Source organism: Serinus canaria, chromosome 13, assembly GCF_022539315.1.
Source record: "Serinus canaria isolate serCan28SL12 chromosome 13, serCan2020, whole genome shotgun sequence".
Taxonomy (NCBI): Eukaryota; Metazoa; Chordata; class Aves; order Passeriformes; family Fringillidae; genus Serinus; species Serinus canaria.
In genome coordinates this window covers 3,388,368-3,414,122 of record NC_066327.1, presented here as the reverse complement: position 1 = coordinate 3,414,122, position 25,755 = coordinate 3,388,368, and the positions used below count along the sequence as shown (strand labels likewise).

Here is a 25,755-nt window from a genome sequence, read left to right as displayed (position 1 = left end):
CCTGTCCTCCCCCTCCCGCTCCTCCTCCTCCCGCCGTTCCTGTCCCGGCCTCTCCCTTCCTTCCCCTCCCCGCCACGGCGGTGTCTCCGCCCCGGGAACCGGAGCGGTGCCCGGGGGCAGCGGCGGCGGCGGCGTGGCGGAGTGATCCGCTGCGGTCGGCGCGGAGGCAGCGCATAAAGCGGCGGCGGCGGAGGGAACGGAGGAGCTGCGGCAGCGCTGAGCCCGCGGCCGCCACCGCCCGACATCGGCCAGGCCCCGGCCCCGCCGCCCCGGGGGGCCCCGGTCCCCTCCCACCCCTCCGCTCACTTCGTCCCTCCCCGTCTCCTCCCCGCGCAGCCGCCACCTCCGCGCTCCTCCTCCTCCCCCCCTCCCCTCGCAAATAGTCCCGCGGGCCGCCCCCTCCCTCCGCCCGCGCCCCTCCTGCCGCCGCCTCGCGCACACAATGGCGCTGAAGAGAATCCACAAGGTAAGGGCCGAACCGGCCCGGCCCCGCACGGCCCCGCTCCCCCCGGCCCGTTCGCCTTATATAACCCGGCACGGCCCCGGGCCTGCAGTGGGGGGGGGAGGGGGGCGGCCGAGCCGGGCCGGGCCGGGCCGGGCCCGCCCGGGTTCCCCCCCGCGGGGCTCGGGCCGGGCGGCAGCGCAGGGGCCGCTCCCGGCGGCCGCGGCCGCTTTGTTCGAGGGGGGCCAGGCCGGGCCTGCCCGCGGGGCTGCCTCGCGGCCGGGCCCCTCCGGAGCAACGTGGCCCCCGGGCCGGGGCCGCGAGGGGGCGCCGGCGGCGGGGCCGGGCCGGAGGTGGCGGCGGCCCCGGCAGCTGCTGCGGCTCCGCGGGGGCCCTGCCCGGCCCGACCCGGCCGGAGGAAGGCGCCCCCAGGAGCGCAGCGTGGCCCGCGCTGGAAGTTCCGGCGTGGCTCGTCTCGGGGCCCCGTGTCTAAGGGCTCCTCGGCCTCCTTCAGTAGCGACAAGGATCGCGGTGTCGGGCAGCTGAGCGCAGTAAACCTGTCACACAGTAGTGTGGTTTGCTCTTTTAATGGAGCCAGCGCTGTTGTACAGCCTGAGTCATCCCGCAGGCTTGTAGGGAAAGCTTGCCTTCTCCTGGAGCGGGAGCTGCGCTGTACTCCGTGTCCTGGCTTTTTGGAAAAGCATTGCTGCCCAGTCCATTGCCGTCGTAGGACAATGCTTGATCATCAGTGTCTTTTACTAGGAAATAAGCCCTCGACGGTAATTGCAGTCCACTTGTATTACCTTGGTGACTCAGGCAGGGAGTTTGTATCCTTTTCCCTGCAAAATGTGTAGCTGTCAGTTTGGAGTCTGTACAAGGTTCAGGTGTAGCAAACAGCCCTTCATAGTGTTTCTCCTCTTGATCACTATGTAAATTATTTTTTACCTAGAATCAGCTGTAAACCGACTACCTCATAGCTCACTCTGTAGCCCTGTTTGGTTCTGTATGTAGTGTTGGGTCTGTGTTAACATCTCTGCTTTGGTTGTAGGTTACCTTGGAGGCTTTGTGAAGCTTCATGTGTCCTATTGATCAGGTTAAAGCTCAGGTGGAGAAGAAAATGGAAGAGAGCTTGAAGCCTTACTTATGCTTGTGGAATAGGTAGCCCTGGGAAGGGAGGTGTTTGGAGTGTGATTTTAGACTGTAGGATTTCCCGTGGATCTGGTAGTGAGTTACATAAGGAAGTTTTGTTACAGCTGAGTCTTGCTTCTTTGCAAGTGTTCTGTCCCTTTCTTTAGTGGTCCTCAGGGCATTGTGGAGACTTTTCCACAGTGTTTGTGGGCCCACAGGTGCTTTGGAAGAGCTCTTACTCCTCAGCAGTGGGTGCTGAATAGGGTAAATGTGGCTGTGGGGGGCTGGGCATGGGCAGTGCAGGGCTGTTGTGGGTAGGGTGAATCTTGTGTGAAGTGAGTCAGGAAAGCTGCTTGGTTGTAGTTCAGTGCATGCTGAGGGTCAGGAGTCAAGACTCTGAGAGCACTTGCATTTCCAGGCTGGTTTGTGACAGGAGAAAAGCTGGATGTGTGGAGTCTTTGTTAACGTTGGGTGCTTGAGGACTGACTCTTCATGCTGCTTTTCAAAAATAAAGTACCCTGAGAGATAATGGGGACTGTGTAGGGCTGTGAGAGTCTTCAAAGCCTTGGGAAGTAGCAAGAGCATCACCAAAGCAGTTTTGTGTGAGCTCTGCAAAGAGAGTTTCAGTGGAGTGAGGGTGGTGGCTGTGGAGGAGAGGGAGATGATGGGGCTGGAGGCAGCATTTCCACAAAGCAGCGTATGGGGAGGGAAATAAATCTGCCTGTTGTAGCAGCCCAGATGCTTTGGAAGTTGGATGGGCGTGAAGCTACAGGCTGGAAGGAGCACTGGGAGCTGCTGTGGGTGTCTCAGTGTAACTGCTTCAGTAATCATGGCTGGCTGTTTACGCTCGGGCTATTTTAAACCCCCTGCAGAGCTCTCCTATCATCATCTCCGGGTTGTTGTGGTCTCTGGGAGGGTGCAGTGGCTGTCCCTGTCAGGATAACGAGGGGACAGCCAGTTTTTGACCTTTGCTGCTGCAGCTTGTGGCAGGAGCAGTAGCCTGCAGATTGTGGATTGAGTAGGAATAATCCCAGTGGACTCGAGCAGAGAGACACGATGGCAGAGAAAACTGCTGCTTTGGCTTTTTTTTTTAGGGTGTTATCAGTCATGGTATATCAGTGTGCAAGGCTCAGTCTGGCCACTGGTTCTTGCTCTTGGCAGTTGGGGTTTTTACTGAACCACAAAGGCTTTCTATGAGATTTTTGTCAAAATTTTTGTGTCCTCGGATAACACAAGGCTGAGAACTTGGAAAGGAGACAATCCCAAGAGTGAAGGTTTGATACAGTGTTACCTGAAATGGCCTCTCGGCTGGGCTGCGAGGGGGCCGAACAAGCAGCGAGCCCTTGTTGTTGCTCGCGTGTGAGGCAGCCCAGGAACCTGCAGGGCCTGTCCCAGTCTGTCACTGGTGGCACAGTTGCTCCTGGGATTGTGCAGAGGCTCGAGCAGGGGTAACATGTGTGCACACAGCAGCAGCTGTTCCCTAAGCAGATGCTCCAAAAGAGCTCAGGCTGGGTGAGACCTGCTCTCAGATTGCTGCCTGTGTTACTCACCACGGTATTTTGGGCAGTGTGGCTCCAAATTCTTGTTTGGGTGCTTTTATTGGATCATGGGTCTGAAACTTGAAATCTTGTCTTGTGAGATTTGTTTGGGGTGTAAGCAATACTGCCAGGCAGAGTCCTTCCAGTCAGTAACACTGAAGGATAGTAATTAAATTGGTATTTTTATATATATGTAAAAATGGTCTACTTTATTCTAGATGTATTTTGTAAGAAAAGTGGTGTGAATGGCAGGATGGGAGGGATGTACAGGAGGGCCTTCCATTTTAAGGTTTGAGCCAAAACCCTTTGGATTCAGCCGCATCCCCATCTGGGTTGCTTATCTTTAGGGAATGCAATACCTGTAAGTGGATAACTAGGGCACCGTTTGGAGTTCTTTCTTTGAATGGGAAAGCAAGGAAAAGGTTAGCTCATTGTCTTGCACGGGTTCCCCTGTGTGATGGGTGGGTAAGGGGGAAGGGAAAGCAGCAGCTGTGCTCGAGCCCTGCTCAAGTAAAACACTTTCTGTAGCAGAGGAATTGGGGATTACTACTGCTTATAATGTATAGACCCAAAAACCAGGTAGCAGAACTGAATTCCATAGTGCTGTTCCTGTGTAGCTGTGGAAGAGAGGGGAGTACTTGCTGTAGTCCTGCAGTCCAGAGATGCTTAGGCATCACTTCTGCCCAAAGGAGCAGTGCCTGTGGGTGGGATTTGTGAGGACAAGGGTGCAGACCAGCCTTGATAGTCAGAGTTGTCTTTGTGCTACCTGTGCTGAGCAGACCTGGTGTGATTTCTGTGCTGCCAGTTCTGTACAGCAGCCAGTGGGAGCAACTGGGTTCTTCCGCTGGGCCTCTCGCTGCGTGCGTGGAGCTGCCAGCACAGCCCATCTGTGTTGGAGAGCTTGTGTACAGAGAATGCTGCTGCAGCTTCTGTTAGCTAGAGAGGTGTTTTGATACTCAGATTCTACACCAGGAGGAAGTTACACATTGCTTTGGTCTTCTTCCTGTTCAGGCTTGGGAAAAAAAAATAAAAAAGAAAGGTGACAGTTGCATCAGAGCTTGTTTATAACATGTACTTTGGCTGTAGCTGTGTTTCATGACTTCTCATGCTGTTCACTTGCCTTCTGACTTTTGCACAGTCTTGTGAGGAGTCAGAGATGGGGGATCTGAGCAGCTTTACGCATTGCAAAATCAGTTTTTGTCGAAAAGATTAAAATGCTTCTGTGAATTGTAGCGGCAGATACTCTGGAATGACAGTCCTGTGGGTGGGAGAGCACCTATGGACACTGTAGGGAGTTGTTGGTCTGACCTTGGTGCGCATATGTGACACTGCCTGCTGGGCAGGTGGAGAGCAGAGCTGAGGGAAATGCCTCTGGATACAGCTCTGGCACCTGGCAGGGAGATGCTGCTGGCCCAGGGAAGGAGCACAGGCTCTTCCCACCCTCCTACCCTGCTGGCCCTGCACAGGGACTTGGCAGCTCCTCTCTGTTGTGGTCCTGAGGTGAGGCAGGGTGTGATCAATTTGACTTTGGCCCTCGTTCCCCATTGCTTGGCTTTACTCTGTTGGGAGCTGGGAACAATTCATGGCTAAAGTGGATACGAGTTCCTTTTTGGTTACATAAGTCAGGATTTTGTAACATCTCCCTACACTGCCTGTTGCTGAAGGGTTCAGGGGCTTCAGGCAAATGAACTTGCTAAAGGCAAGTGGAAAGCTTATTTCACTTACAGCAGGAACCTGAAGCAGAAATTAGGTTTATAATCAAGCTAATGTGGTCTCTCAGTAAAGTACAGTGTAAAAGCAGCTCAGGCTGGAGCAGAGTGGAAAGCCCATGGAGTTCAAGCTAAGAGGACTTTGGATAATCCTGAGGAATACATATATAGTGTGTTGGAGTGGATTTGAGGAGCTCTGCTGTATACCAAGGCTTAGTAAAATTGCTGGAGCTGGCTTGGGAAAAAAAAAAGCATGCTGGCTTTTTACTTGCCTGATTGGCTTCTTGATGTTGCCAGTTATGTTGGTTATTCTTACTGAAGGCTGTATTAGCATTAACTTAATCCTTGAAACTAGTCTTATCTTTTGGCCAGAACAGGTTTTTCCAGGAGTGTGTTAGGCTTGGGAGGGTTTTGTTGTCTAGAGGAGTAAATTGGAACTTCACTAACAAATGTCTTTGGAGTTGATAATTATAACTTGAAACATGTGCAGGGTTCAACTTATAAGACTTAAACCATTTGTGTTTGAGTTTTTTGAAAGTTTCTTGTGTAGTTTGTGAATGCTTGCATTGAGGTATGTTTTAAAGGCACTGTACCAGCTCCTGGAAGCAGAACATGAGGAGGGTATGGCTGAGCAAGGCTGGTGGCACTGCTTTACCTGTGAGCCTTGAGGCCTCGCTGGCAGCTGATGCCTGTCATGACTTGGGAAGCACAGCTGGGGGATCTGTGGTATGAGTACATTCCATCTTCCTTAAAAAGCTTTCCTGGAACCCCTGAGTAGGGATTGGTTTGTTGGGAACTTAAGAACATTATTAAATTGGGTTTTGGAACCTAAATATCAGTTTCTTCTGAGATTCTTGTAGCTTTTAGGGTATCTCCTATGTGGATTTAATGGTAGTAGTTTTGTTCAACTTGACCTTTAGGCAGGACACCTTACCTTGCTTTGTGATGTTCTTCCACTTCCTCATTTTTGCTAAGGGACTCATTAAGAGTTGTGAGATGGGTCAGGTTAATGGTAGGATCCACAGCAGTGGGCCCAGCCCCAGGGGTATTTTCCTTAGGGGAGATGACAGAAACTTAAAATTCTGTAAGATGCCTTCAGCTGGAAAGCCAGCTCAGGGTGAGGCAGCCCTGGGAGCTGAGCAACTCAAACTGGAGCTTGATGTAAAGGCTGCTTGTAAATTCCTGAAGCAAAACCTGCATGTGCTTAAGGATCAAAAACTGTCTGGAGTGGAAACTGCTATGGCTTTCTTCAGGTTTTGGCTTTATATCAGTGTGGTCAAGGTCAGTCATGATCATGGACCAGCAAGACTTCCTGGATCACAGGGAAAAACAGTGGGCTTGGCAACTTGAGATCCAGTACATTCAGGTTGAAGATGATACCAAACTGTAACTGAATCCTCCATGTGTTATGAGTTCCAGTTTTTTGGGAACTCCAGAGTCATTTGTTCTGAGTTACAGAAACCAGCTGGTTCTCAGAGTTCCTCAGCAACAGCTGGAAGCCAGGACCTTGCTGGGTCTGGTGTCATGCTCATGATACCTCAGGAACTGCACAGGAGCCTGCAGAAGGCAGAGCAGCCTCTGGCACAGGTGCCTGGCCCTGTGCAGCAGCTGGGGGCGCTCTTCTCTGTGCTACCTCTGCTACCAGTCATGAGCTGCTCCTTTCCTGTTCCTGAACTTGGCTCTGCGGGTGTAGAGGGAGTCTTAGAGCAGCTGGAAGGCAATGGCACAGCATGTTAAAGGGCTTATCTGTGCCCTGCCAGGAAATCCAGGGCTGTGCTTGCCTCTCCTCTAGGCAGAAGCAGCTGGTGCCTGCACTCCAGAGGAGTCTTGAGGGGTGAAGGGGAGGAGCTGAACTCGTTCTCCAAGCTGTTCTACAAAATTTGGGAAGTTTTGTGCTGCAGGGGCTTGAATTGAGAGTTGGTGCAATACTTTAAGCACAAGGAACTTACACACTGGTTTTACATAAACCTTTTAATCTGTGATGTTTCACTCCATGAATTTATGGAGCAGAACCTGAAATGCCACCTTGTCACTGAGACAAGTGGTACAAGTGGTTGTTGTAAGTCACCACTTTCTGCTGAGGCTACCCAAGGCTTCAGAAAACTCAGAAATCTCTCTGGAACTGAATATGTAGAGAGTGAAGTAGTATTTTGATGAGAAACTGCTACTACCTGAACTTCACTGCTGCCTCTGTGGCTCTTGGGGACTTACCTTGTGGTCCCTCTGTTAATGTGCAGTTTGAGGTGGTTGCTGCATTTGGGCAGCAGGATGTAGGGGGAGCTGTGTATTCTACTAACTGGTAGAATGTGTGCCCAAGCTCATGTTTGTAACTATTTCCCTTTTGTAGCAGGGAAGGTGCGCATTGTGTGTTCATAAATATCATCCATGGTAGATTGTGGTCATGCATGGAAAACATGGAGTCTTACAGCTGTACCTTCTGGGTCATGTGGATGTATAGTATTTATACATAAAATGGGATCAAAAGTGCTAAGGAGTATTTTTTTTTTAAGTTGTGTGTTTGGGGTTTTTAATACAATAGCATTAAATAGTTTTTTCCAGAAAATCAAAGTACAGTACTGTTTGGAAGTGGTCTGTACTCCATACACCTTTAGACAGAATAGACACATTTCTCTTTTCAAGTTGTCCTGCCTGATGTGTGTAGACTCAGTTCATTCTTGGTGGCCATGACTAGACTGCCCCTGAGGAAGGTGTGTGTGAGTTTCTGCACGTTCCTGTGCTGCCCTGGTGGTTCAGGGTGCTGAAGCAATTCCAAAGGGCTTTGTGCCTTTGGAGGACACCTGGAGGCACAAGTGTCTCACTCCCCCTCCAGCAGGGAGAAGGCTCTTCATCAGGTGCTGCATGGTCAGTGTCTGTTCCTGTTCATGTCCTTGCTGAACACCAAGTGGAAAAAGCCCAGCAGGAGCACTAGAAAAGCTTCCATAGTCTGGTGTCAAATCAAGAAGGCTTCTAGCAGGGTTCTCTAGAAGCTGCTGAGGCCAAAACCCAAATGTGTGCGTGTGTCAGGGCCTGTGAGGTTTTCTGGGACACTGCATCTGGAGGGGGGAATCCAGAGATTTAGGTGTTTGATGTGAGGCAGCATTTGTGTCTTGTGGGTTTGGTCAGTGGTGGCCTCCAAGTTCCTGGGAAGTAGAAGCTGGAACTCCCAGAGATCATATGTTCAAAAGCTTAATCACTGCCTGTAAATAACAAAAGGCCATTAAATGGCAAATTTTCTTCCATTCCTGCAATCAGCTTGTCTTAATCATTGTACTTACATGTTTTGTCTGCCAAAAGCCTGGTATGGAGACTCCAGTTTGGACTGTTCTGGGAGGGGAAAAGCTGAACACACAGTGGACCAGGGACAGCATGGGAGTGTTTCCTGTGCACTAGATAATAGTTGTAATCCTTATGTGGTGTGTGTTCGGCTTTCTAGACTGAGTTCACAGACAAAAATGGTGATGTGTTCAGGCCTATCATGCAAAGCAGGTCAGTGACTGAGCCAGAAATGGAGCAGGTAGAGTTTGACTTCAAAGTTTTACTCTGTTTGCACTTTCTACCGAACATCCACTTCCTGAGCAAATGGCTGATGTGAATTACTGGTACCAGTAACTCTTGGAACCATACTGAAATTTTGCTTCAAATTGAAGCAAAATAGTTCAGGTATACTGTGAGTTAGTCACCCTGTTCAGACTCATAGGAGTTCTTCAGAGAAGAATTTGACTGACACAGCCACTGAAAAGTGGGGGATTTCAGTGAGGTGTGTGGGTATGGAAGGCCTTGTGTTTTATTGCATTCCACCCATGGCCACTGATGTGTACATGGGGAGGTGAGACAGCCCCAGGTTATGGGATCTGTGTGTGCTGCAGGCTGGCTGTGGAGATGATAAACTGGATCATTGTAGCTGGAACTGCTACAACTGAGGGAATAAAATAAGGCTGACACTGAGAGTTGTTGGATTGAGGCCATCTTATCTCTCTGTGACCCGGGGCTGGTGGAAGGTGCAGTACCTTGGTAATGCTTGGTACCAGTGCAGGCAGACCTGGCAATCCCTGTGATGTGAGGATTGCTGTGTCTCAGGGCTCTGGAGCCTGGACAGGTCACTGAGGCCTGTGCCACGTGTGACTCCTGGGTTTAAGATGCAACTTGACTTTCCAGAGTCCTGGTTATTAGTTTTGTGGTGCTGCCAGAGTGCCCCTAGCAGCCTTTAAGTGATGACATGGTTGTTTTTGAAATGAAGTGAAACAAACTCTTCCTGTTTTTTAGGAGTTGAACGACCTGGCACGTGATCCTCCAGCACAGTGTTCAGCAGGGCCTGTCGGGGATGACAGTAAGTATCTGCTCTCAGCAAGCACCTGCCCTCTGCCATGTTTTTCCTTTTCCTTCTGAAATGGGATGACCAATTCCTCAGCAAGGAGAATCCTTTGGTTTCTTTTAGAGTACGAGATAATACTCCACCTCCTGATCTTAAATTTGCTGCTCTTCTGTATCTCTTACACCTTCCTTGTGTGCCAGTGGTGATATTCCCACTCTATTGATTGGGCAACTCAACACGCATCTTAAATTACACCTTTTAAATTAACTGTTCTGGAATTCTCCTGGGGGATGGTGTTGGAAAACCTCAGTAGATCTGTGGTCAAGCCAGCAAGCAGCTGCCCACAGCCTTCTGAACTCAGATATCTAAACTATACATGGTGTCTGAGGGCTCAAATCAGCATACCCTCCCAGGCCTCAGACAATCTTCTTGGCCTTCCTGTTGAAGTCTGTTCACCTGGGGAGTGACTGGGAGTTGTTGCTCTGTTCTGTGCTCACATTCTTTTCTGTAGCAGCTCTGACAGTGGGTTCCTAGAGAACCCTTGGCAGCTGTGACTGCAATGCCCCCTAAACAGCACAAACTGAATTTGCTGTGCAGTGTGGTCTGACAAGTGATGTCAGCAAAGCATCCATGCTCCTGAGAGAGGGGAGAGGGAAGCAGGGAAACCCTCCTTCTCTGTGCTGAGAGCTCTCAGGTATCCTTTCTAAAATGAAAAAATGCTGTCAAGATCTTTCTGAATAATTTCTGAGCTACTCAGCAGTGCTGAAGAATACAGAAAGTTACACATTCCTGTAGAAATGTAGGGCTACATTAAAAAAAGCACTTGAAACCTGAGGTTGAAATTAGTGGGAATGTTCCTGTTCAGCAGCTCTTTCAAATGAGTGGAAGCCCAGCTTGGTTTTGAGGTGTTCAGCAGTAGTTACTTCACAACCTATTTCTGCTTTCCAAATAGTATTTCAGAGAGGTTTGTAGTTTCATAGACAAGAAATTACTAAGATGGAGAGCCAGTCAGAGGCTTTTATTCCCTTAAATTAGCAAGTGTGATATGTGCCATGATAAACTGCTTTGTGTTTTCCAAAGCCTTATCAAAGGTGATGACGATTGTCTGGCAGAGGAGGTGGTAACTGAAGTTGGTGAAGACTGAGAATGGAAAGTTACTACTGATACAGAAAGCTTTTAAGAGCTATTCAGTTCTCCTGGTGCCACCTTTCTGAAAGACCTCTAATGAAAGCCTTTTGTTCTTGAGAGCCACAATTTGGATGTGTGTAAGTGGATAGCAGTGGCAGCAACAGAAAGGTGCCTTCTCCCAGGTCCCTGTGCTCCAGGTCTGCTGCAGCTGCCTTGTCAGAGCTACATTTCCCGGAGTTCAGGACATGCTGTGCTTGCAGAGTGCTGTCCTGTGGCTGTTCCAGCTGAGACAAACTGTCCCCAGCTATAAGCTGCTCATTTTGGGGTTCATGGACCTCAGAAAGTGAAGGGCTGTTCCTGCCTTGTGAACTATAGAAATGGGATTTTCCTGGCAATGTAGTTTTAGCTTTCTTCCACCCACCTCTGGCCTGTGTTTTGGAAATGTGCTGGGGACTGGATGATGTTGGTATGGCTCAGCCTTTTCCAACATGTACCTGTGCTTACCTGCTGAAAGCCAACGGCCCCCAGCCTTTGTAAATTCCTCTGTTGGGCTGATTGCAAAGGAAAAAATCAGTTTGCATGAGCTCTGCATGACAAATCCATCTCTGCATTCACCAGACTTGTCCTGGATGTTACCAGGATTTAAAGCTTAGGTTAAACAAGCAGCCAAGTCTGGGGTGGGCATTGAGTGGAAGGAAACACAAATGTCCCTTCTAGCTTTCAAAAAGTTGAGATTGCCTGTGTATATGTTGTTATTTCTGGGGTTTTGCTGGATTTGAGGAAGTCACTGGTTATTTGAGGTTCTCTTTTCAGTGGTCACTCTGCAGAGCAACCACAGTGAATCTCATCAGGATCTGTGAGATTTTTACTGGGATTGCTGGGATTGGCTGCAATCTCCTGTGGGATTTCTGCTGCCCCTTTGTCCTGTCCTCCCTGTTTCTCCCTGTCCTGCTGCAGGTGACAGGGAGCTCCTGGGAAACTGTCTGAACCCCTTGAAGATGAGTGAATGCTACATGTGAGCTGCTGTCTTGGTTTCCTAATTCTTCATTGGATGAAGAGTTTCTCAAAGCCAGGCTCCTGAGAGAGTGAATATTTAAGTAGTGAAATCCTCTCTCTCTGTTAGAGCTGAGAACTTTAGCTCAGGTATCCTTTTTAAAAGGAAAAAAATTACCTGCTAAGATCTTTCTGAATCATTTCTGAGCTACTCAGCAGTGCTGAAGTGTATGGAAAGTTATACATTCCTGTAGAAATGTAGGAGTAGATAAAAAGAAACCTGTTCCAACCCAACAGTCTTCTCCCCTGGCCTTGCAGAGCTACTCCCACTCTGCTTTTTTTCCTCCTTCCTTGTGTGAGATCATTCTGAGCTGTAGTGCCTGTACCATGTGTAATTAAAAACTGCTTGTGCTAGATGAGAACAGGTAGTACCACTGCTGCTTTTGGCCCAGGTAGTCCTGACAGCTGGGGGCACCAGGTGCCAGTGAGGCACAGACACTTCCACGTGGCTTCATCACCCGTCTTGAAGACTTCTTTCCTGCCATCATCTACAACTCCCCAGTTCTGAAGGTGCTGGTGACATCCACGCTGAGGGAAGCTTCCATAGTCTTAATTCACCAATAATTTCCTAGGCTGGTGCTCTTTGCACGGGCACTTTGTGGAGACATAGGAACCCTGAGAGCTTCCCAGTGTGCCTCCTATAGATTATCAGCTTTGACTGTTTTCCTTTCCATCACAGCAACATTCTTCACAGATCCTCTGTGTTACCAGGTGAGAGTTCTCTTTGGCAGATGCATACAAGTGAGGATTAACTTCTGCCCATTTAACCTGAAGTGTGTCCTGGCACATCCTGCTCCAAGTATGGAGCAGACTATCATTCCTGCATTCACTTAGGACAGTTCTTTCTGCTGCTTTAGTGAAATCTTGAGGCCTCTGTGGAGATGATGCTTGAATGTTGTGAGGACACCGCTGGCTTGGCTCACACAGAGCCTGGGCTTCCCCTCTGTGTGTCACAGGTCTGAGTAGGAGAACAGGTTGAGTTCATCCTGGAGCTTTGCTGTAGCTGGCTTGAAGAGGGCAGTCATGGGTGCTGATTCGTTAGAAATTACAGAGTTTAAACTCATCATTTTGAGCCTGAAAAGTTGTGGATTTTTATTGTAATGGGATTTTTTGCAGGATGTGTGTGGTACCACAGCAGTCCTGGAGTGAGGACTGCAGAGTATTGGGTGGTTCACTCTGTCTCCCTTTAATTCCTTGGCTTACTTCCCTGCTGCCTTTCACAAGGCTTTGTTTTTAAAGTAGACTTTTCTGTGCTGCTTTGTCTGGAAGAAAGTAGATCATTACTTGAGCTTCTCCAAACTGAAGTAAATCTCTCTCTTTTTCAGTGTTCCATTGGCAAGCTACAATAATGGGACCAGTAAGTATGAGAGAATTGATGTTCATGGCTTTTTTGACTGGTGATCTTGTAGTAATTCCTCAAGCTGCAATGATTCTTTTTCATTAACAGAACGACAGTCCCTATCAAGGTGGAGTATTTTTCTTGACAATTCACTTCCCGACAGATTATCCCTTCAAACCACCTAAGGTGAGTGGCTTCTGCCATGAATCTGTCCTTTACCACGTGGTGTGATGTATATTTGTGAGCCTACACTGAAATTTTCCTTCTTCTGCAGGTTGCATTTACAACAAGAATCTATCATCCAAATATTAACAGTAATGGCAGCATTTGTCTTGATATTCTACGATCACAGTGGTCCCCAGCACTAACTATTTCAAAAGGTACCTCCAATGCTTATTTCATTTTACTCTACTAAAATGAAGTACTGATTTGGGATGTAAAAACTGCTGCATTCCTGCTGGAATCCACCATTTCTGTGGGCACTGCTTCTGTCCTGTGACTCTACATGGAGCTTGCAGCCAATTCCTGAGCGTGCCCAGGACATCCAGCTTCCCTGTGGCCATGGGGAGACTCCTCAGCTTTGCCAGTGGATCAGATAAGTCCTACTACACTGAGTACATACTCCTGCCACCTCACCTCAGAACACTTCAGCTAAAAATAGATATAAATGTATATAAAATAAAACCTAGTGTATGACAATGGAAGACTTTAATGTTCAAGATATGGCCAGAGTAAAATATGTAAGGGAGCAGGTGTGGCTTTTAAAAAATGGTGAAGTTGCTAATTCTTTGTCATATTAAAAAGAATTTCTCTTTCAAGGGAGCATCAGAACTTCATGTTGGTAATTTTTTAGCAGAACTTCCAGTGGTATGGACTACTGAAACATGGTTTGGGCAAGTTCTAATCTTGAACAATCTAAAATAATTAGCTAATTGCATCTTGGTCCCTGTGAACTGTGTTAGCCTGTGGGGCACTGGAATTTAGCCTTTGCCTGGTAAAGCAGTATTCATATTTAATATAAATAGGAGTCTTTAAACATCTTGAAAGAAGACACAGACTGGGTTTTTTCTTGGCTATTGCAACTGTAGATTTACAAACTGGATCAAGCTTGTAGGTCTAGCCATGGCTATTTAGGAATATTTGGAGTCTGCCCTATGCATGGTCATGTCTTGACCCTTCTGTTCTGTAGCTTCACACTGTCCTTGTAATCAAATGCTGCAGTTGTCACATTGATTACATTGTCCTTCACAGTGTCCCTGCTCTGAGGCTCTCCTGTTGCCTGTCCTTCTCTCCAGCTACATGTGATCTTCCCAGGCACTTTCTGGTTCAGACAGGTGATCCTGGTACATCCTTTGCACATCATCACTGTCTGCCTTTCCCTGAACCCAAAGAAGTTCCTACCTTCTCTGTCCAGCTAAAGGCATTTGCAGAAGCAGATGGAAAGGCAAACCAATATCTCCTTGTCTCTTGTCAGAAGTGAATCTGCTTGGGCACAAGGCTCAAAGTCTTGAAAGAACTGAAAAAAATTGTGTCAATGAAGAAAAAATGATTGTCAGGTTGCTGCAGTTTCCTTACAAGTACTCTCAGTCAGTACTGACTGCTCTTAGAAGCACCAAATTAGCCCCAAGCACTGATGTCTGGTCTGGTGTGATTTAATTGCTGCTTAACTGGAGAAAATGCTGTATTGTTTTAGGGAGTCTGAAGTGACCAGATGGGTGTTTGGGTGATGGACAGCATGATGGAAAATACTGGAAGATAGATTGGAATTAGGACAATTGGGAGAAGATGGGGCAAGAATTTAAGAGGCTGGTGCAGGCTGTCAGCTTTAATCACTCAGGAAATACATCCTAGTGTTAATTTTACTGCTCAAATACATTTGCAATATGCTTTAACATATCAGTCTCCCTCTGTGTTCTTTGAGCTCTTTTTTCTTATCCTTTTCAAACTATATCCTTGTGATTCATCTGGAATAAGCCATGGGATCAGGGTGGCTGTTCTGTGCCACCTGCCCCTTCCAGTGCCCCTCTCCCTCCTGGCTTTAGAGGCCTCTGTAGTACTGATCACTTCTCATTGCTGAACAGTTCAGCTGAATGCCCACACTGTGCTGCACACAGCACAACAGCCACACTGCTCTAACCTGGGAGAAAACCTCCCAGCTCCCTTGGGCTACATTTACTGAAGGAATTAAAACAACAAAGCAAATTCCTAGGGGTGACTTTATAGGAATACTTGTCTCAATCACAGGGATGCCCTGTCAAAAGGCAGACTTCAGAAACGGAGAGCTGATACTTAGGGGAGCTGTTCATCTTGAACAAATGGGAATAAAGTCCACAAAGGCAACTTGCATCTTTTGGGGTTGAAATCTTGTGTTCAGTCTGATTAGAGTGTGTTGTGACAGACTTCAGGGGTGTTTCAGCTTTCTAGTAACTGATCAGCTTTATCAAAGAATGTGAATGTGTTGTTGGCAGGAAAAATTGTTGGATTTAGGTAATTTGGGTGAATGAGACTTAAAACATTCAGCAATAAGCTCACACCTCTTCCAAAGCATCAATTTATTATTTGTAGTGTAGATTTCTGAGAGTGTTTCCTGAATTGTGGTATCCTTTGAATTGGGGCTACTGAGAGTAAGCTGTTTGACTTTAAAATCTGTAAGCAAAGAGCACAGCTATGAAAAAATGTACTTCCTACTGATTGAGAAATCTGGGAAGAGCAGAATCAGTCCTTGTAGGAAAGAGCTTATCATGCACAGCTTCCTCCTGAGGCAGCTGGGAGGCAGCACTATCAGCAGCTCACAGTTAATGTGTGGCACATGAAGATGTTTTTCACCTTAACCTGCAAGGAGAGGGGGGAAGGGGTGTGCACTGACTTCCTGTGGGTTAAAAGTGCCACTTTCCGGTAGAAAGACTGAAAAATCATATCAGTGCTACTTAGTCATTCCAGTTCAGTGGTAAAGGTAGGGGTCTTGGCTCCTCACACTCTGGAGCCAGCCCTCTGTGAGCAGTTTAATAAAAATTGTGGTTATGATAGAGGTGATTGGCATTCTGGGCTTTTGTTCTGTCCCTCCTACAATTGTTAAAACTTGGGAGAACAGCAGTGACTGTCTCAGTACAACAGCTGACTTGCTTATATTAGTAATTCTGAACTCAGTGTTCCCTCAAGAATACATACTGGAGAATAAATAACCTCCAAATACAGTCTTAACCACACCATGGTGGGTAATTTGAACTCCAAGGCTTAAGCAGAATGTGTAGGCTTAAATTAAAAACATTATCTCCAAGTCTGCATAAATAAGAATCCCTGTTGCCTGAAACAGGAGAATATGAAGTGTTTAGACATTATTACAGCTATTCTCAGCCATTTTGGGGGGGGAAAACACTCTTTAATTTGGCACGTGGCTGTGCAAGAGTTAATCCTGAACTAAAGCATTTGTGCAGTAAAGGTTGGACTAATCTGTCTTGTCCCACTTCTCCCCATGTTTTGTAAGGAATAAATCACGGAGCCTGTGTGAGTGTGCTGGAGGGCCCTGCCTAGGAGGGCAGTGAGTAACCTCAGCCTCATTCATGCATGACTTCAGCTCCTACTGTCCAGACTTCCTTGCCTGGTGCAGTGAGGATTTTCTGTGATGTTTCTCTTCATGAATCACTTCACTAAGACTTGTTGGAAGTAATAATACTGAGAGATTGAATTGGACATTCACAGTGCCATTTTCAAAATCAGGAAGTTGGGTTCTGATCATCTTGGCTTTTAGTTTGCCCATTGCAGCTTTACCCACATAACTTTGTCACAGAGCATGGATCTGAGTTGGGGTTCTGAGGGAAATGCCCACTTTTATGTTTCAACTCTCACAACTGTAACTGAGCCACTTGTGCAGCTTCCCAGGAGCTGTCCTTAGCTCCTAGCTCCAGAGAGGGCTGTGCTAGGAGGAGTGGTGCCAGCAGGGCTGTGATCCTTTCCCTCTGTTGGGTGCTGCTGAAGCTGTGCCTGAAGCATTGTCCAGTGTGGGCTCCCAGCAAAGGAGAGTGTGGATGTACAGGAGAGAACCCAGTGAGGGGCCAGGATTGCCATGGAGGGACTGGAGCATCTCCCCTTGTGAGGACAGGCTGAGAGCTGGGACTGTTCAGCCTGGAGAAGAGGAGGCTCAGGGGCATCTTATCAGTGTCTGTAAATACTTGAAGGGAGGATGTGGAGATGACAGAGCCAGACTCTTCTCAGTGGTGCCCAGTGACAGGACAAGAGGCAGTGGGCACAAGCTGAAGCACTGGAGGGTCTCTGAACAGCAGGAAGCACTTGATGTAGTTTAACTGTGAGGATGCTGAGCACCAGCACAGGTTGCCTTGGGAGGCTGTGGGCTGTCCCACCTCAGAGAAACTGCAAAGCCCCTGGACATTTTCATGGACAGCCTGTCTTAGGTGGCTCTGCTTGAGACAAGATGATCTCCAGAGGTCCCTTCCAGCCTCAACCAGTCTGGGATACACTGGGCAATGCTTAACTTTTCTTCTTTTGTCACCAGAAATTGTTGAACTGACTTAGCAGGAATGCAAGTTTCTTTGAAGGCAGAAGTTTACTCAGATTTAAAGGTACACTTCCTGTAAGGCTGGGGAAGATGGCTGGAGGAGTTGGAAATGAGGTTGTGGTTAAGAAATAGGATTTAACTCAAGGAGAGGCCAGAGTTCCTTTCATTTATTTGGATGCATCTTGCCTGTTCACAGTCAGGAGCCAGGCATTTGAAGCTGTTCAGTGGTGTTTCCAGTGCTGAATGCTGCAAGCTTAACATCTGTCTGTACTGATAAAGCTTTGACAACTACCCATCGCAAGTTTGAAGGGTTTGGGGCCTGAAACTCAAAACCAGTGATTGTGTAGGACAATATTCCCCAAAATCAGGAAAAAAACTGTCTCCTGTAAGGATCAGAGATGGAAGTAGCAGTGGACCTTGATGTGGAGGCTGCCAGGCTGGTGATGAACAAAAGAGCCCTTGCTGGTGGGAGTAGCAGGACGGCTGGATAAACCCTTCAGAATGGAATTAAGAATTCCTCAGCAGCATGCCATGTCTAAAGCTCCCATTTCTGCTGGCAAAGGTGTCTCCCAGCCTACCAGGCTCAGTCAAACCTGAGCTGACAAATGGTTAATTTTACACTCAGAAACCGGGCTGGGCCAGAAGCACAGCACTGTCTGCCAGAGCCCATGGCCTGGTCTCCAGGAAGGGACAAATCACTTTCCTTGGAAAGCCCTGGCACAGTGTTTGTCCTTCCCCCAGGACAGAGCAGGTGGGGTGGACTGCTGCCTTTGCTGTGAACTCATGGTGGCCAGGGATTGATGCTTCCCTGTTTTATCCAACTGCTCTGTGTCACTGCCTGAACTTTTCTATGATCAGGTGCTCCTGACACTCTGGTGTGACTCCAGCCAGGCTGGGGAGCTGAGTGTCATCCTGCTGTCCTGAGAGCACCTTCTTGATGCTGTAACAAACACTTTGTTGGTGCAGTCTCTTGTGCCTGCTTAGAGATGGACCTTTACTCCTAGATGGATTCTAAATTGGTTCCTTTTGGAGAGCAATAACTGCACCAAACAGCATTTGGCTCAAAACACACCAGCTGTTTCTTCTGGGGAGCTTATTACTTTGGAAATAGAAGTGCCATTTATCTCCCTTCTGTGAACTCAGCTGGAGATTCCATGGCTCCTCAGCTGCTTTTCCTTACTCTGAAGTGCCCCATGGATGAGTGCTTTACTGGAGCAAGTTTGTTTGGAATTCCAGCTAGACTTAAGCAGCAGGATGTGTAGTGGTTGGTGCCCTGTGTCAAGGGAGTGGCTGGAGTGGTGGGTGTTAGACCAGTCAGGCTTTGCAGACAAAGTGAGTGGTTTGGGGTTTGTGTTTTGGAAGATGAGGATCAGCTGCTTTTAAGAGTGTCTTCACTTCCTGAGTTCCAGCAGATTTTACACACCTAGATTTGGGTCTTCCAGTAGCCAGATGGGCTTTAAATTGTGTTCTGCACTGCTCATTTGGCTAGTGCTGGAAGGACCTGTGGAGAGCTGACACCATGGATTGTCCTGACTAATGGCTGAGCTGTTTCATAAGAGAGGAAGCCCAGCCATAAAATTTACCTATGGAATTTGCATCCCCATCTGCTCATTGTGAGGTGGGGCAGAAGCAGGAAGGTGCAGTTGCCCATGGAGGCTGGTGGGCTGACCTTGGTGGTGTGAGAGCACAGGAGGGCAGCTGCTGAGGTGGACTGTGCTGTGGGGAACTGGAGCTGCTCTTGTTAACAAGCTGTCAGTGGCATGATGTTCTGCACAGAGGAACTGCTTGGAGAAAGACTGTCCATGAATTTCACTGTTATATGCTTTGTAAAGGAAAGTCTTGCAGGGGGAGCCTGGATCTCAGTTGTGCAGTGTTACACTGGTGGGCCTTATTTTGCATGGTACTCAAGCAGTCTTAGTGTTCAGTGATCATTGTGCCTGGTGAGAATGCATTTCTCTCACTGCTCTGTGGGGAAGCTGAGCCCATTTTCTAGAAGCACTCTGTTAGCAGCCCTTCTGCTTGATGAGTTTGGTTTTCCCAGCTCCTTGGTGTGGAGGAGTCTGTGCTAGTCCATGGCAGCAGGAAGCACACAGAAGAGTAAATTCTATCTGTTGTCTGCAGAGATAGATGGGGAGTGTAGTTGAAGGGTTGGGGGTCAGTAGGCTGCCTGGTTGGTGAAATAAAACAAAGCAAAACCAATTTGGGAGTGAAAAGGAGCTTAAAAGTGACAGTGGTTTAAGTTGCTTAGTGGCTGGACAGCTTTGACAGCTAAGAATTATGAGAAATAATTCTGTACAGAGTTATTTCAAGGGATGAATCCCTTGAGTCCATGGCAAGTAAAATTGATTTTGCTATTACTGAGAAGAATCCAGACTTAAATTCAAAGAGTGCACACTTGAGGTACATGCCTGCCAGTGAGGGACTTGAAGGGATTCTGCCAAGCTGATAATGCTTTGCCCATGGCCATGCAGGATGTTCAGGTGTGAAGTGTCACTTACCTGCCTTGTGTAATTATTCAGCCTCATTCTGTGGTTCCAAACTTTTTGGGAAATTCTCTTTTTATTTTCTGATAGTAATGTTGTAGTCATTTGACTAGAAAATGTCAAGGCTTTGCTGTGGAATTCATTGCACTAATACTGGATTAGTGGGAGGTGGGTGGCAGAGGGAGGTGGCCTGGTGAGTCTCTTATTCCATGGTGTTGGTCTGACTCGTTATCTGATGCATCAAAGAACTCTGATACACAGCTGACATCTGTAAGGGTTGCTTCCCCTTTCCCCTTGCACTTGAAACTTTGAGATGGTGCCTTTTCCAAGGGATTTTTCTGTATGTTGGTCTAAAACATGTGCATGTGCAGTGTTCTAGTGGAAAGCCTTGGGAGAAACCTGCAGAATTTATTTTGGACAAATAGCTGGGTGCAGCAGGATATTAAAATTAAAGTTTAGTTAATAATGCATATTTTTGCTGAGGCTGTACAGATAAAAGGGGAATGATTTGAAGTCACCAGCAAGAGTGAGTGTAATGAGAATAATTTGGAATAATGAAGACTTAGAAAAATAAATCAAAGCACATGAATATGGCAGTGCAGCTTGAAGCCAAATGATTGTGTCCATTTTTATTCAATGTTTTTGGGGTGATGCTGAAAAGTGAACTGCTGGGTGTTAGGAGAAGGGGTGTGAGGGTGGGCAGAGAGCAGTGCACAGACCTGCAGTGTGGTTCTGCTGATGAAGGCAGAGCCACTGTGTTCAAAAAAGTCCTTGAGTTTTTAAAGGACTGTGATAAGGTGAAACTTGAGGGAGTAGTTAACAACAGTTGACCAGAAAACTTTTGATTGGATTTCCTGTGTCTTCTGGTGAGGGGATGGGACAGATTGGACCTGCCTTGCTCATCCTACAGCTGTAGAAACTTCAGTGCCCAGAGCAGTGGAGTCTGACAGAAGGAAATGAGCTACAGGAAAATTGCTGGAGAAACAGCTGTTTTCAAACTGCACTGAGTGGGAACAGTGTGAGGTGGCAGAGATGTTCCCATTGAAAACTAACATGGGCTTTGCTTGATTTGTAGGGGGAAAAGAGCTGGTGCTGGATCTGTGCTACAGGTGCTAAGTGTGCTGCCTTGCTGGGGGACAGCAGTGCAGCAGCAGTGGCTTCTGCAGGCCTCCTGCACACTGTGAGCTGAGAGAGGGAGCTCAGTAAATGGGCCCTGTGTCAGTTGATGGTGGAGGATCATTAAGCTCTTAACTCTCACAAGTGCACTGTGAAAAACTGGGAAAAGGGAGAAGAGGTTTGCTCCTTTTTCTAGAAGCAGAAATATGTTCTCCCAAACCAAGACTGGTTTATTACCAAGCTTGTTTTAGAAGCTTTTAACTGGGAATTGGTAATTCCTTAGTGAAGGGTCTACAGAAGCAGGTGGGAAAACTGAACCAAGTGGCTTTGTGGGTTCTTGGTGCTCACAACACTGACCAACTTGGGCAGTTCATACCTAAGGGAAGCTTTCACTCTTGTCCCACTTGAAAAAAAGCTGAATATCAGACCTGTTTCCATCTTTTCTCTGGAGTGTGGTGAGGCCCTGGCACAGGTTGTCCAGAGCAACTGTGGCTGCCCCATTCCTGGAAGTGTTCAAAGGCAGGTTGGACAGGCCTTGGAGCAATCTGGGCTAGCGGAAGGTGTCCCTGCCCATGGCAGAGGGGTGGAATGAGATCGACTTTAAAGGTCCTTCCATTCCAAGCCATTCTGGTTTTTTGTGGCCCTCTTTTAACCTATCTTAAAGCCTTTGTTGTTTTTATGGGCTGCATGCTGTTTCCTTTCATTTTTCATAGATAGCTCTGCCTTCTGCAAGTGATGGGAATTGGAGCAGATTTGTGTTTAGTGTCTTCAAACTCCTCACTCTTGTCATCTGCACCTTGCCTGGAGGCTGCACTGTGACAACTGCTTTGCTGCAATTGGTGAAGGGACATATGGAGTGGCACTGTTTGATCCAAACAGGCTGAGAGAAGGGAATGTTTGGCATTTTCAGGAGTGGGGCAAGATGTCCCTGCCATGCCTGGTGTAGTGTTGTCCCAATATGTTTGCTTATAACTTCCTGCCTTCTCCTCCCTTCTCCTGTGCAGTGAGTGTAGGAATGTCCATGTGCTATTTGTGGCTTTACAGCAGTGTCCTGGCTCCTTGTATGGATGAGGGCTGTCACTCTGCCTTCTGGGATACATCCCTCTGTATTTATAGTGAAACACTCACATTCTGCGGCTCTGTCATCCACAGAAGTGCAAGGAGCTGGGCATTCTTGGGTCATTCTGGGTGCTGTTCCACACTAAATCCATTTCAGCTTTCCTTATGCTTGGAAAATAATTAAGCCTTTCAATTCACTGCAAGACCAGCTTATTTTTAAACAGATCTTCAGGGCCAGGTTGGATGGGGCGTGGAGCAACCTGTGCTGGTAGAAGGTGCCCCTGCCCATGGCAGGGGTTTGAAGAAGATGAGCTTCCAGGTCCCTCCCATCCCAAACCATACTGTGATTCTTAAGGAGCTGTGAACAGCACTTGTTTCCTTCATTTCAGCTGGACGTGTCTGACTTTTGATTAATGCTTCTCCAAGTCATCCAACAGTGAGGTGGCTGCTTTAGGGAACAGTTGAATTTTGGGTGCAAAAGCAAGGATGTTTTCCCAAAGGAACTCTCAGGCAGAATACTTCTGCCTTGTGATTTAAGGCTGCTGCTGGATAGACCTACCCAGGAGGTTACTCACTGTGATACTGTGCTTGTGAAAAGTGGTGTAGTTCACTGGTAAAAGGAGTTTGTTCAAAATCCCTCAGCTGAATTACCTGGGATTGGTGCTCCTGGCAAACTTAAATAAATGCTGATGCTGCTGGCTGGAGGGGAAGGAAGTGCATGGGCTGACTGGTGCAGGTGTCCTCAGCTGTCCTGGAACTAATTCAGTGTTTCTTTTCTCTCCTTAGTACTTTTGTCCATCTGTTCTCTGTTGTGTGATCCCAATCCAGATGATCCTTTAGTGCCTGAGATTGCACGGATCTACAAAACAGATAGAGAAAAGTGAGTATGGAAGCCAAACCCATGGGATTTGACAGGGCAGAATGCACACTTACACAGTGAAGGGGAACTGAGAGGAACTGCTTCTTGGAAAAGAATGAGAGTGAAAAAAGGTCTTCTTAGAGATTTTGTTGGGTTTTTTTTCCTGGGATCTTTCCAGTGCCACCGACTGAGCTGCTTTAATCCCATGTAACCACCAGAGGGAGAGCAAGTTTCTCCAACGGGAGAATATTCCATGGCAGCTTCGGGTCTGGAGTCATACAAAGAAATAACAAACTCCCTGTTTTACCTTCACTCAGCAACCCAAGGGAAGAACCAGTGGTGTAGAAGTGGGGCAGGAGGACTCTCCAGCAAGCACAGAGAAATTTCAGTGCTAACAAGCACTCTAACAACAGTGCTAACATTTCTACCTCACTGTTCTTTCCAGACCTGATCAGGGAAGGGAAAATAGTCCACAGATTTGCTTCCTCTACTGCATACTTGAGGAGCAGTGTTAGAGAAGTTCATGCATCCTGGTTTTGAGAGCTTCAAGGCCAGCAGCACATATTTGGAGACACAATCAACAATAATTATCTGCACTTTTAAGTGTGCAGAAATCCTTTCTATTTTTTCAGAAAATAGGGAAATAAATTTTGGGTTTAAACAGAAGGACTTTCTCCTTGGGTAATCTCTGAGCAGTGATAGGAAAGAGAGAGATAGTTAGGAGTGGCTTGTCAGATTGTTTAAGCTAAAGAACATTGTCTACAGACTAAATTCCAGCACCAAACCAACTTGGTGTACATAACTATAGGGAACTTCAGGCTGTGTCTTACTCTGCAAATTCTGTAGAACATGAATAACTTGCGTTCTGTTGTCAGAGAGAAGCTTTCAGCAGTGCAGTTAATCACACAACTGCTTTGTTTACACAAGTATCCTCAGCTTCCTCTGGCTGTAAAGGGTATTTGGGTGTAAAAGCTACAGATTCCTTGGGAATTGAATTCTATTGTGCCTTTAGAATAAAAAGATTCTGATGGACAAATCATTGTGTCCTGACAGTCACTAGATGTGTAGAAAGAAGTGAGGCTGTTGGGGTTTAGCAGATGAGTTGATGGCAGGTACTGGGCTTAACTTAGCAGGGAAGCAGGAGATGGGGGAACACGTTAATCTGTTTTCCAGAATGACCAAGTGAAACCCTACAGTAAGAGTTTCCCCAGGGACACAGCAGATAAAGCCTTCCTGGAAATCCTTTCCCCTCAGCCCTGTTGTGGCTCCATTTTGTGTCTCCAATCACACAAATCTCACATTCCTGTTGTAAATACCACCAGATACTTCTTTTCCATGAAGCACAGTGGGCTTTCTTGTTTCCCCTGTTTGCTTAATGTTTAATTTTGCTCTTAAATTTTACAAACTGATGATAGTACTGTGATTTCATGCCATGTGTAGACTAGAGTGCTGGAGCTGAAATACTGTGCAGATGCCATGTTAAATAAATCCTCTTTTTATACATACAGGTACAACAGAATAGCTCGGGAATGGACTCAGAAGTATGCGATGTAATTAAAGAAATTATTGGATAACCTCTACAAATAAAGATAGGGGAACTCTGAAAGAGAAAGTCCTTTTGATTTCCATTTGACTGCTTTCTATGAGCCCACGCCTCATCTTCCCCTGTGCACATGTTTACCTGATACAGCAGTGCTGCGTGTTGTACATACTTGGAACAACAAACTAGAAATACTGTATTTCCCCGTACCAACATTGACTCCTAGCAGAGAAGTGTGTGTGTGAAAAGCTGGTTCTTCAGTCATAACTTTGTGAGCCTAAAAGCATTCCTTGCTGAGTTAAATTGGGAAATCAAATGGGAATGGGGAGAGTTCTGGTGGGTTTCAGATTTTCTAGGGACAGTGTTGCTGATCCATGAAGGATTTTAAGTGGAATCCTTTTAAACTCATAACAGTTATGAAAAGCAAGGTGAAGAACTTGAAGCTGTTTCTGTATTCATTTTATTCTGAAGGACCTACACCTTAGGTAAATGTTATGACCAATGAGAAACTGTACCCACATCCTGTGTTTAAGGTCTAAGTTTAACCGGTCACCATTTAAATGGATTGGAGCTATTAGTGCATCAAGTGATGTTGATTTGTTTCAACTCTCTCCCTCCCTTCATACTTTTTTTGGTTTGTATGTGGTTTCTCAGTTAATACCTAGCTAATAGCTCTTATTTTTCTTAAGTTTTTTAACTGCTTAGGTCTTTCTGGATGTAAGGGTAAAAAAAAAAATCCATATGACAGAAAACTTGTGTGTATTTAAAGACCCAACTGCTCCCCTGGAGCTTGTACGTTCAAGAATGAATTAATCTGTGTAATAAACTGATTACTACAGTCATTACATATAACTTTGTGTGAATAGGCTTTTAATTTTCAGAGCAGTTTGTTACAGGCTTAAACTAACGGTGGATTTCTCTAAAAAAAAACTTTTTGGGCTGAAGTCATGAAGCAGTTTGGTTTGCATCACACAAGGCACCTGAAGAGGCAAACAGGAGCTTGAGCACTTAGATGAAATCAGGATGTGTAGTGTGCCAGGAACTTGACTGTTAAACCAAATAAGCAGTTTACTAAATGCGAATCAGAGTGACATTTTACAAAGCCTGATGGTATTACTCCCACTTGCATGGGACCTAACACAATGCATATGTACTGTAGGTAAGTGAAACCTTATGTAACTAAAAAAATGGATGTAAAAGGGTAAAAAAAAGAAAAAACCTACCAAACACATCAGCACAAACTTTCATAAAATGTAGCTTTTACATAATTACTTTGCACTAAACATTTGCAAATGTTCATACAGTTTTAAATTGTACTTGTATGTCTTTTTTTTTTCTTTTTTTTTTTTTTTTGGAACAAAGTCTTCACTTGAATCTAGTGAAAAAAATGTAGTTTGAAACTTTTCTTTGTATACAAGTGTATTTGCCAGCATCGTTGGTGTGACAGTAGGTGAGTCTGCAAGTTTATCTCCTCTTAGTAGAATTGTAACCCAAGCCATCGGGCAGGAGAGGCTGGAGCCGCTGGCTCTCCAGCCA

General features: G+C 46.7%; 1 protein-coding gene across 1 annotated transcript; it reads left to right on the top strand.

The window, feature by feature from the left end:
- The first annotated feature begins 304 nt into the window (after positions 1–304).
- On the top strand, positions 305–25,518 carry UBE2D2 (ubiquitin conjugating enzyme E2 D2). The gene is made up of 7 exons (XM_030229136.2): positions 305–466; positions 9,081–9,144; positions 12,636–12,667; positions 12,758–12,835; positions 12,924–13,029; positions 22,607–22,700; positions 24,188–25,518. Exons 1-7 carry the CDS (start codon positions 443–445, stop codon positions 24,231–24,233), a joined length of 444 nt encoding a protein of 147 aa, XP_030084996.1. The 5' UTR covers positions 305–442; the 3' UTR covers positions 24,234–25,518.
- The last annotated feature ends 237 nt before the right edge of the window (positions 25,519–25,755 follow it).

Coding starts and splice junctions, on each gene's coding strand:
- UBE2D2 (XM_030229136.2), top strand. CDS start 443: ATGGCGCTGAAGAGAATCCACAAG. Junction 12,668..12,757: donor AAGCTACAATAATGGGACCA/GTAAGTATGAGA, acceptor TTTCATTAACAG/AACGACAGTCCCTATCAAGG. Junction 13,030..22,606: donor AGCACTAACTATTTCAAAAG/GTACCTCCAATG, acceptor TTCTCTCCTTAG/TACTTTTGTCCATCTGTTCT.